A 12,538-nucleotide genomic window follows, 5' to 3' on the forward strand; every position below is an offset into this window, starting at 1 on the left:
TCTGTGAAGCTTGAACATCTCCACTAGCCATCGATGATCCACCGAATTGTAAGCCTTAGAGACATCGATCCACGCCATGCTCAAATTTCTATGGCCTCTTTGTACATCCTGACACACCATGCGGTCAATAAGTAGGTTGTCGACAGTGCCAGAACAGTCCTGTTTAGCCCCCCTTTGATCTCCTTGCATCAAGCCATATCTCATTAGATGATGACTAGCATCCACAAGGAGGCACGACGTGTACCACTTAGATAGCAAACTAGTTTTCCCTCCGGAAAACCATAAGGGATTATTATTATTATTACTATTATTATTATTATTATTATTATTATTATTATTATTATTATTATTATTATTATTATTATAATTATTATTATTAATATTAATATTATCAATAAGTTTACTGAAAACGTTTGCACGCGAACAAGTCAAAATTGTAAAAAAAAAACAACTTGTGAAGGAAATCTTGCTCGTGTGGAGCCAGCATTATTCCCATGACGTGGATCTTTAGTCAAACAGTGATATTGTTCATCTCGTGCTTGGGAATTGCGTGCACACGACCAACCCATTAGCGGTATGACGCAGGACGCCTGCATGAAAGTAATTATTCAAGGTAGCATTCATCGTAGCCAAAATTTTTTTTTTCGAATTTTTTTTCAATATCAGTTGTCCGACGTTTTCATTGCTTATCCAGTGATTGCGTTTAATTACAGAAGATTACGTGCGGATTGCTAAGCAACACATTTTAGATAGCAAACGTAATAATAATTTTGACGATATTAGCTTCTGCTTCTTGATTTTAAAAGGCCGTATTTTTGATGTCTTAAATTTGTTCTTAATGTACGAAGTAATTCACTTTTAGATGAGTCCATAAGAATATTATGAGTGGGTCATTAAAAAAAAAAGATTTTAGTGCATTAATGCCTTACTGAGATTATCATTAGAACTTGTATTTGAGGTTATCATTTCCACTTGTTTTCTCAACACGCAGCTTTTTTTATCGTGGTTTTCTGTTTCCATGCATCTTGCTGAGGTCTTGAAATTGTTTTCATGATTGGAAACTCTCATTTTGATTATTTTTCCACTCAATTTGTTTTCCAGTGCCGTTATGAGATTTTAAGAGAAATCATCGACGATAAATCATGCTTTGTGTTTTTTCCAACTCTGTCCTAAATTACTCATACCTTTTGTGGCTTGCTTCCTTCTTAGGCTTAAAACGAGTTAGATATCGATAGTAAGAGATTCAATGGTAATGGGCCGCTCAAACGGTAATGTAAGGGCCAAAACAGAGCCATGATGTGATTGTTTAGAATCGTTTTACATACAGGAAATGTTGTGTCTGGAGTCAGCGCCATGCAAGTAACAATTATAGTAACTTCCGACTTTTCAATACGCTTAAAGCTGCTACAGGACTACAACAGATAACCAGTCATGCTTAATATTTCTTCAAAAATTATATTTTCCCGTTTTCCTTACAGACTCTACCAAACAGATTTGAAGAAGCGAATTTGAATAGGGGACCTGTTGTAATCGTGGGTTGTTGTCTCATTAAGTTCTCGGTATGGGGCAACCCAGACATCCTATGGACTACTTCGACGTTTTAGATGGCTTGCGGTGTTCTACACGGCTTCTTTTTCGGTTTCACGACAAATGAACATACTCGCGGTGAGCCGCAATGTAGGTTGAAGGATTTCTAGCAAAAACAACTCTAGAATCCTAATTTTCAACGACTGTTACTCGAAGAAAAAGCTGTAAACAAATACCGGAATGTTTTTCGTGTTGCTTTGATAAATCAGGAAATTCATTTAAAGGGTGGAAAATTGTGTGGGCTGTCTTTCTTTGTCTTCGCGTGAAATTCTCATTTTTGAATTTTAGCAGACACAAATGTACAATTTTGGTTGTTTGATTAACTGCGTAATCAGTATTTCACTTTTTCGCCAAAAGTCAATCTTTTTGTAAAGAACCGAATCACCTTTCGTTCGTTCAATTTATCACAATTTAGTAGAAGAGGGGAGAGATCGAGCTTATAATTAAAAACAAACCAACGCGTAATGCATAAAACAAAAAAAATATAGGTAACTGAAACAGGATCGCAACCATATTTAATGTTTAATTTTGGGAATTCGTTAATAAATAAGATGATAACAGCCTTTTTTAGGCCCTCTTCTAGGAGGATGCCTGTTGAATAATGGTAAACTTGGTTGTTGACTAACATTGTCGGGAAGCCACGAGCAGATTTTCTATGCAAAGAAGGAACCAGACAATACACAGCGCAATTAGTATCTCACCCCAGCTTTGTTTATAATAAGTTATGTGATTTTCCATAGCGGAAACTGCTACTCGCCAGGGAAATTTCTAAACTACAGAAGTCTTCCCAGGGTATATCACAAAAGCACGTAATAAAAAAGGATGTTTCTCCCGAATCGACCGTGCAATAATTAGATATCTGTTTCTGGGGAATCAAAATTAGCATACTTTTATCAACAGTCGCTGTAAAACAATGACCAAGCTATTTGAGTGGCCGGCGAAGGAATTATAATAGATAGCGTTCTGTTCTTGAATAATGAATAGGCGCATTTCCTCTTAGCCGGGGCAGGTGTTTGGTTTCATATAGTGAATCGCTTGGACTACATGTAAACCATGATGCGGAGACGACAAAAAGTAATTTTTCTTCCACCAGAAGTGGTTTGAACGCACAAAAGATGTTGTCGGCTTATGTTTCATAAGCTTGGATTAGTTCTGTGTTGTTGTCAAACAACCGACCTACAGAATTGACGTGGCTGCCTGTTCTTGCTTTTTCCGCTACTGAAAGTAATTAAGCAAGCACCCTGGGAAAGTACGATTCCAATGTTAGCCGGGTGAATAATTTGTTTTAAAAGTGCAATGCACTCAACGAGCAAATGACTACGAGTTTTTGTACATGCCAGTCACCCTCGCGTGGAAGAAAAATCGTTGACGATGCCTCCTCGTCGGAGCACGAAAAGTTGGCGGAAGAGTTAGAACCGCTACCCAATGGCTTCACCCACGGACAGCATGAACAGGAAAACGCTCCCTGTTTATCCGAGGATGAATCCGTGGAAACTATCAAGAAAACTGAAAGACGGCAGCGGATTAAGCGCGTTTGGCAGTACTATCTGAAGCATAACACTCTTCATGGACTGCATTACGTGTTCGATACCAAATCAATTTGGCGCAAATGTATTTGGGTGGCTGTACTCTTAATCGCCGGTGGATTTTTTTTCAACGAGGTCAAGCAAAGCATTACGCAGTATTTCGAGTATCCGTTTAGTACGCTGTCTACCGTTGAGTATCCAACGAAAATCTCATTTCCAGCCATTTCAATCTGCGATCTGCGCGACGTTAGGAAAACTATACTAAACAATGTAAACGCGAACTGGACGCGTGATAACAGGACGGGAGAGATTTCCACGGGATCGAGCTCAAATTCTGCCATGAAGGACGCGCTTGAGGAAACGTTTTCAATCTTGGACGAGATTTTAATTTCTTGCTCTTTGAGGCGAGGAGTTAATCCCCATTTAGCTTTGCCTTGTGATAGGAAAAATTTCTCTCTGTTTCTATCTTCTGAAGGGCATACATGTTATACATTTAACTTTGGGGTTAATGGGAACGCTATTTTGGAAACAGATAATGTTGGCCCGTCGTATGGTGTACATATGATATTGAATACACGGCCTGTAGAAGAAGGGAAGACGTATGGCAGCAGTGGGCTTAAAGTTATACTACACCAACAGGAGGAATTACCTCTAAAGCGAGTGGGATTCCACGTCCCTTCTGGCTATGTGACTTACGTTGATATGAAAAAGCAAAAGGTAATATCTTCTCTGTTTTTGTCCACTATTTTGGATTAATGTAGCCTGCGTGCAGCCGCCCGCTCTCCTCCAAAAAAAGGAGAAGAGCGGGTGGCTGTTGTACACAGGCTAGGATAAATATATTTTGGTTTCGCCTTGACGTAAACTCTTAAAGCTTGACAATGTACTTGATCACTTTTAAAAGAAATTCCGGACAGACGCATGTTCATAATCAGCGTACCGCGGATGTTTCTGCGCGAATTTATCATGATTATTGTCATGTACCAGGCGCAGAATCTAGACTGTTCGTCAAGCCTATTCACATGGTAAAATCAGCGCTTACGTTTGCACTAGTGCTTAGGAATAACTTTCTAGATTTTTAAAATCCGTTTCAATTTTACTTTTCATTTTAAGAGAATTTGTGTTATTTAATCAAATCAGCGAACTTAGGCACATTTATTCATCATATTAAAGTCGCGTCTCAAAACAATACGGTTTCAGATGCAATTTGAATCACTCTGCAGTCCGCTCGACTTTCGCTTCATTCGCCTCTAAAAGTAAAGAGCGCGCGGTTGATAAGTTTATTTACTTTATTGCCAATTTTTCTGCGGCGTTGATTCCTGACACTCGACGCGAATAAAATACGTGGTATAAAATTGACCTTGAGGCTACTTTTTTTAAAAGAAGTTTGTGCTAATAAGGCAAATCAACCAACTTATTCATTTTTCATTATCGAACTGAGAAATTGAATCAGAACATTTATTTTCTCTTAATATAGATTGTTTACGTTTGTTACCTCGGTTTCAACACCTCTCTTCCAACAACGACCTTTTTTTTCATCTAATTTTGAATAACCACTTTTGTTTTATTTTTCATGATTTCTGGGAGTTAGTCCTGATTTTCTTGGCCGAAAATTACATGCTGGTGTAAGCATTTGCAGTAATGACGCAGATAAAAGAAAACAACATATATGTTGTCCGCAAGAAAAAAGTTTCGTTGTAAAGGATTGAACGGCCCGCTGAGTGTTTTCAACTCCAACACAAGGGCAATTATTTTGCCTTAGTGGCGCATCAGTTGGTCGACAGCAAACAAATTAAATAATCAAATTCGAATGAATGCCAAATTTATGATTGGAAGACCGCTTTTGGTTTTTAGGTTTCCTGTTACTCACAAAATAAATTCTAGTCCCGGCTTCCGGGTATCTTCTTCCAGACGCCCGATAATTTGATTTCGACTAATAATAATTGCCTTATCGCCGCTGGCTTAAATTTATTTAAATTCAAATTTATGACGGAACATTCACCTTCCAATTGCGAACAAAAGCTTTCATTATATGAAGTATTCCGTGAACGTAGCTTGACCGCAGGGTGATTAAAATTTTACAACGAAAAAAACATGTGGTAACGTCAAGTTTTGGTGCGAACGATTTTTCAGCCCACAAAGCTTACATCACTGACATGCCAATCATTCTCTTCAAGGCGCTTTACTGGTTGCTTTCTGAAGAGCGACTTTTATCCCATCTGAGATTAAGATCAGTTTTCAAATTAAACGTTGTTTATGTAGTGAAATTCAAAATTGGAAATTTTCCCGAAACAGTTTCATTTCAAGGACTTTTGAAATACCTTTCGTATCCCATCTGTAATAAATGTATTGTCATTAGACCCTGAACTGAAAACAGTTCAGCGAATTGTTTCGAAGATCCTTTTTCCCATCAAACAACAAAAACCCTTTTAGTCCAGAAATCAAATCATGGTGCAGGCATTCTGCAGTGCTTATTTCTTAATTGGGAGGAAAATAACGCTGAATTGGAATGCGTCATCTCTTAGGAAGAGCATCTAAGTTGACGAAATTCTTCATGAACTTGTTTCTATATTTATGAATTTTTTAAATATTTGTATATAATTTTTTTTAATATTACCATATCACCTTTTTTCGGGGACTTCAAGGTATTTTTTTCTTTATTAAATTTACACCGCAAGGGTTCGTTTTATTTTGGCGTCCAATATCGCAAAAATCTAGAATTCCCCGCTGATATGCCAATAGTTGTGTCGTATAAGAGACGCACGATATTCGATATTTAAAACCGAATGTTTTTCTCTTTAGTTCACTTGTTATTGCTTGTAGGGAATATTTTTTTCCCTCACTGAGGGGGAGGCTCAGTTGTGGTTGAGTTATCTCGATACATATAATTCACTATCCGTAAATCTTACAACATAGATAATTCATATGTGCGACACATGAAAAAAAGAAAGCCAGAAAAAAAACCCACATATTTTAAGAAAGTGAAGTAACCCTTTTTTATTTTCATTTATGATAAGCGATGATGTTAAATATCCAAACAACCTTGAAAATTAAATAATTTCGTTGATGTTCTTGTTTACAAAACACCAGTCTTCATGTTAAAGACTCTTGCTGTTTTGGTAGACAAGCTGGTGGCAAATAAATCCATTGTTTCTTAAACTGCCTAATGAAAAATTCAGCAATTGTTAGGAAACTAGGAATCTTATCAAATTCAAGGTCCTTCATAAGCCGCTCAGTGAGACACCGAGAGCTCCTCTGGGAGAGTTTTTGTTGTCATAAATACACAGACAAGATTACAAACAATACCCAACATTTATGATCGATGATAGACTTCGTGTTCTTAACTCGACCGCGGAAGGACAAATCAAGTGTATTGTCTTTCTTAAACGGACAGCATTTGTAATGTTACCAAACAATCGCGGACAGACTGGGCACTAAGGTGGTGCCCAGCTCTACCGAGTCACAGTACAAAAGCCAATAATCGGATTTGAATCAAGGTAAAGCTGACAATAATACCCGGTATTAATGAAGGTCTATTGCTTTTATCAAAGTGATTGCCAACGGTGTTGAGGAAACTCACTGAAACGTATACACAAAAAGTTTTTTTTGAACACAAAAAGTGCTTAAAATTCATGTCTTTAGAGAAGACCATGCTTTGGTATTTGTAACATTTATTAAAACAATTGAGGTTATCGGTGACGTTTTAGTTTTTAATAACAATAGCCTTAGAGCTACCTTATTCCGTTTTCTTTTACAGCTTAAAAATCTTCCCAAACCTTTTCGTACTGACTGTGGCGGAAAAAGTCTGGATTATTTCCCAGAATATTCTCGAAACAAATGTTTCCTCGAAGAAATGACCAAACACGTTAGCACCAAATGTGGCTGCAGAGGCTGGTTCATGCCAGGTCAGTTAATTCTCTTATTTACCTATCTGTGACGCAATATGACCAAGAGGCAGTTTGATATTTTCTTCCTGGTAGATGATGGTGTGGGTTGACAAATCATTTCAACATGAGTCACTTTTTTCTGGTAACTGTAAACCTTTTCGTGTAGTTTTCCTTTAAACGGTCACAATCTAGCCATTTGGAAACTTGGCGAAGCTATCTGGGGACGCGCCGTTTTATTTTTGATGGCGGGTGTGCAATTTCTTTTTTCTATTTAGATTTCGTCTTGTGGGGGAGGTGGAGTGGGGGGTGGAGGTCAAGGACTTTGCATTCATTTGTATTACACTTTGCACTAATGTTTCCTCTACAAAAGTTCCGCAGATTCTCTTCTTTTAAATGTTTAGCTAAGCCTCCAATCAGCCAAGCGAACGACGCTGTCTAGCGGCCATGAAAAATTTTCAAACGTTCTGCAAGAAAAATACAGACAATTTTGGAATGTTCCGTTTAAAACGAAAGACTTGAAGTAGTTTCCAACTACGTACGTATTTTACGTCAAGTATCCCCGTAAAAGTTAGTAGCCATTTTATTCTCTCCCTTTCCCATCAATATTTCTTATAAAATTCAGCCAGCTTTTTACTGATGCATATTTCAAGGTACTCATGAAAAACATGGTATCGTTGTCTGTTTGTGGTTGTTCAAACATTCGCTTGTTTTCTCATGTCCCTGACGGCGCTGACCTCTAATGACATTCATCACACTCACCTGCAAAGACAGCTTTTTATTTCAGTGAATCAGGTTGAACAAAATGCTTGGCCAAATCAGTGAGTCAGGAAACAGTTCCAACCGTTCACGCTTTCCCTTTTTCTCTTGTCGCAGAAATGCGCGATAATGTTACAGTGTGTTCTTTAAACAGGACTCTGGAATGTATGTGGCCTATCTGGGGTAAGTAGGATTATCAACATTGTAAGACAACAAATGTACTCAGCCAGCATTGTCAATATGGCCCTCACGCTACTTCAATGACATTGTAGTCGTCTACACAATAGCCTCATTAAATGAGTAATTCTGAATTTTATGGAAGAAAAACAAAGAGAACAGGGAATTTTCATTTTTTTTAATGTTCGCCGCTGTTAGCGTGTCTTCCTACCCCCTATATAGTTAGTCCTGACTAACGAAACAATGCCTGGCCATGTGGTTCGACAAGCCTCCCAGATCGGTCATCAATTTTAATTGGCCGCACAACTTCATTAATTGAATCTTTTCCTCTTTTATTTGTTAGAGGAATACGAACAATCGCACAGCAACACCTGCCCAGTGGATTGTGAAAAGGTGTCATATGAAGCACAATTATCTACAGCTTTGTATTTGCCTCAGAAGCTTTTGCCTCTGAGAAAGTATTCCTACCTCAAGGAAGCCAAACACATGCCTAACGATACAGACGGCATGGTGAAGTTTATATTGTAAGTGGTGACTGGAAACGCTTCTTTTATTAAGTTGTTAAGACTTCTTAAAACATTTATACTAGTCACAAAAAGGGGTTTGCACTTAAACTGATAGGGATATTTAGATGCCTTACAGAAGACGTAAATTGACCAATTACATGTATGCAGGTGAAGGGCTTGTAAAAATAGTATGAGGCATTAGTGTGTTGTTTAGAACGCCACCTAAAACAACTCCGGACTTTGATCTTACTTACGTTTTTTTTTTCTAGCCCCCCACCCCCACCTCAGCCAGCTTGTAGTGTTAAAGAAAACATCACCAAACTGTGACTTTTCCTAAAATGTATCCAACAACAATTGACATTAAGTGTTCATGTGACTTGATGTTTGCAAAACAACAAGCTTTGACAGCCCTCATTTTCGAAATTTGTTTCATTTTTATGTCTTTTTCTGAAAACCTTCAGTGTAACGTCGTTATTTTTGCATCTTAATACGATTTTAGCATTGCTTTATTGGTTGATTACTTTTGAGTCAATGTGAACGGTTTTCTGATGTTTCGGAGAAATGAAGAAATCCAAGATGGCGGCTTTATATAATCAATGGCGTAACTCTCACGCCATATGACGTCATCACTCATTTTGCTATACCTAACAGTTTACTCCCGAAAACCTACCCCCAGTCCATTGCTGAGTGGCTGAGCCCGCAATTAGCGGGAACAAACAGCAAAGTAACTATGGTAACATGACAAAAAATAACCACCAGATAAGCTAATAACCGATTAAATGTACAAAGAATTAAAGTAAACAGTGTAGAAAAATACAGGTAAAAATTTATCACGTAATGTAAAATTTCTCTACTTGGGTACGTAGACATCGCCCCAGGGCGCCTGCATTTCAAATTTAGTAGCCTGGTTACTGAGCTAGTACTTAATAATAATAATAATAATAATAATAATAATAATAATAATAATAATAATAATAATAATAATAATAATAATACACTAATCCTCCCTTAGGGCTTTTCAGGCTAATTGACAATAAGGGAACTAATTACAATAAATTTATCTAACCAGTGCCCCTAAAAGTTTCAATAAATTATTCAAATACCAATCTTTGACAATAACTTGACTTTCTTGTTTCAGAGACTACTATGTAGTGTTATCGTTCTTCTATAGCGAACTGAAAGTTGACATCTTCGAGCAAACTCCAGTATATGGATTTTTTAGATTAGTAGGTAAGTGTAACGAATGTTTCACTCTCGCTGTCACTCAAGCCAGACATCTCTTGAGTGAACACACAGCCAGGGTCCCAGCCATATCTCATACTTTCTAACCGCTCCGTGGAGTGCAAAAACTTGAAACTTGGAAAGATCCTTAATTTATTTTCAAAGAAAATTCACAATGAAACGATAATGAATGGTTACGCTGAAGAAAAAGATTTCGCTTCACAGACTCCAACGCTAGAATCACCCCCATCATGGTCACACTTTTAAGTGTTCGATTTGTAGAGTCTAAAGCGTACTTAATTTTAATTGTACTAAGCAGATAGGATTTTTTTTTTCATGTTTTAAAATTTTCATTTGTAAATATATCCTGCTTTCCTCAGGTGATGCAGGTGGCCAGCTTGGTCTTGTTTTAGGTGCCAGTTTCATCACAATACTGGAAGTCATAGATCTTGTCATCATGTTCGCAATCAATTGGTTCCGGTCCACGCCACGAACGAAAAACACGGAGATCTGATGAGTCATTTAGCTTTGTCTAAACTGATTGAATGGAGGACCAACTGTGTGAGAAATGCTGACAAAAAGGCGTTGACTTGAGTCGTGTAATCACGGTAGTTGAGTAAGCCGTGAGGTGTTATCAGATTCCATAAGATGTTCAGTTAGATGTACCCAGGCTGTGCAAAAGCATCGAAAACGCGCAAAGACGTGGTTTGTCGGAATGACAGAAAAAAGAAAAAGCCTTGAAAACTTTATTTTAAGAAGTATGCAGAATGTAATGGTTAAGGTCAAGGTTATTTTAAGGAAACACTTTAATGGAGACCAGCAGAAAGACTACCACAGCATTGCCTGTAAGCTCTCAAGCTGGAAATGTCAAAATTCTTAAAGCATAAGCCTAAACAAATGCTTCATGAAAAGGGAAGAAAGACAAGATCTAGAACATGGTGAGTGCTATGTCACGTGGGGCACAGCGACACGCCAGATCAGAGGCAGGAAATGCATTTACTGCCTATGCTCTAAGAGGCAAAATGTCAGCCAAAGAAGTTCAAGTTCCAATCACCGTAAAAACTAAATTGTACAAAGGAACAGCTACATTTAACAAGAAACGTGTTTCCGTTCCCTCCGTTTTTGTTACAGTCTATCGATTTTTCGCAGTTACCATTACGTTTTCCCTGTTTACATTTTTTTCTCGGTTACTTAATTATCAGGCTCATAGTAAATGCCTGTGCTGGGCCAGATAAATCCGTTTTTCTGTATGAGCGAATATACCATGTATAATTTCATTTGGTTTTGGGCGTGATATGTTGTGTGCCTACTAATTACAACTGGAAACTGAAACATGAACAGAATGAAAACTGAGCAACACCCCCTCCTCCTCCCCGTTGTTATCTGGTCTCTCAACAAATTAAAGTTTTTACGATTTTGTTATTCTTACATTTTTTCAATTAAACGCCAAAAGTTACCATTTCTATATAGTTCTGTATATTGTCAAGTTAAAAAAAATATGTATATTTACCTCCTAAAATGTCCTTTTCTCAATCGTTTTTCTGTAAATGAGTGGAAACGGTGATTTTTCATGAGGTAAAATGCTTGGTGAATCAGGGTAAGGTTGTGTTTAAAAGTAAAAAAAAAGTTTATGTTTAGATTAGTTTGGACGAATTGAGTAAATCATTAGCGAGGAATATTGTCTAGTTCGTCATTTCAGACACCAGGGGAAAAACGAGGGATGGAATTGCCGTTTTCCAATCTCTTTCGTTCGCAGTGTTAATTATGAAGCAAAATAAACGGTGTTTTTATATTTATCTTTTGAGTCTTCACGTCTCTCTTTATGTCAGACATTTTGAGCTCACATAAAAATAACAACAGCCAATCAATCCTTATCACTTCGCTGTATTTACTTCCAAACAATAGAGCACAGTCGAAATAATAGAAAACAAGCAAACCGGAGAGTGAAGGAAAACAATAAATTTATGAGATCTCAAAACTAACGGCAGAATATGACAACAATAAACAAGGACAACTAATATTTTGAAGAGCTGGTAGTTATAGAGGTATGAAATTCTGGGTAACAAGTTATACAAAGAAGCTGGAAAGGCTCAGATATCGCTCGGTGGTCAGGAAGTGCAATTAAATTCTCTGTCAGGGAATTTTATTTGCACTGAGGGTAATTTTGTAGCTATATATCTTTTTATTGTTATAGCAACTAATCAAATGAATACATTGAAGAAAAAGCTGGAACAAATTAATACAAATAAAAAATTGAAACTGTTCATAATTTAAGGGACCTTATTTTTCTATTTGAGGCCAGTATGACTCATAATAAAAGTAAAATATCGAGTACCAACATGTCGAAACGTAGGTCAGTATAGTTCTCCATACAAATCACTCTAATCTTGCACCAACGCATAATTAGAGAGATCTATATAGAGAAATTACGCTCACATCCCACTTTGAATATCTTTAGAATAGGTATCTTTGTTCTGCAAAAATAGAAGCTGGGTTGATTTCTGCCCCTTCATTCCCCGATTTAACCTAAAGTGGTTGTAACTTTCGAGTGTCGAACTATCACTTGTTCAAATAAGAACTTTGTACTGAAGCAGTGCTGCCCTGTGATACGGTTTATCACACCTTGCGAGGCGCGGCAAGACTTTCAAGTCTGTGAATAAGACATCGTTGATCGCGTTACCATTTAAGTAACAGTACATTCTTTATGGGTGGCTGGAAATATCTGGAGTCAGTGGATGATTTCCTGAAGGCAACCATTTAAATCTTGGAAAATAAAAATAAATCACTTTCTTTAAGTGTCAATGTATTTAGCGCAAAGCTCTAATTGGAGACAGATCGAACTGAAATTTAGAAATGTTGGTTTTTGACATTCTGCAAACCA

The 12,538-nt window shown here is 37.4% G+C and overlaps 1 protein-coding gene across 1 annotated transcript; it reads left to right on the forward strand.

The window, feature by feature from the left end:
* Window positions 1–2,885: 2,885 nt before the first annotated feature.
* On the forward strand, window positions 2,886–12,525 carry LOC146464825 (acid-sensing ion channel 3-like). The gene is made up of 6 exons (XM_085129424.1): window positions 2,886–3,830; window positions 6,868–7,015; window positions 7,871–7,936; window positions 8,274–8,454; window positions 9,575–9,666; window positions 10,038–12,525. Exons 1-6 carry the CDS (start codon window positions 2,901–2,903, stop codon window positions 10,169–10,171), a joined length of 1,551 nt encoding a protein of 516 aa, XP_084985550.1. The 5' UTR covers window positions 2,886–2,900; the 3' UTR covers window positions 10,172–12,525.
* Window positions 12,526–12,538: the final 13 nt, after the last annotated feature.

The sequence above is a fragment of the Pavona decussata genome, unplaced genomic scaffold, assembly GCF_977016875.1.
Source record: "Pavona decussata unplaced genomic scaffold, jaPavDecu1.1 SCAFFOLD_161, whole genome shotgun sequence".
Taxonomy (NCBI): domain Eukaryota; kingdom Metazoa; phylum Cnidaria; class Anthozoa; order Scleractinia; family Agariciidae; genus Pavona; species Pavona decussata.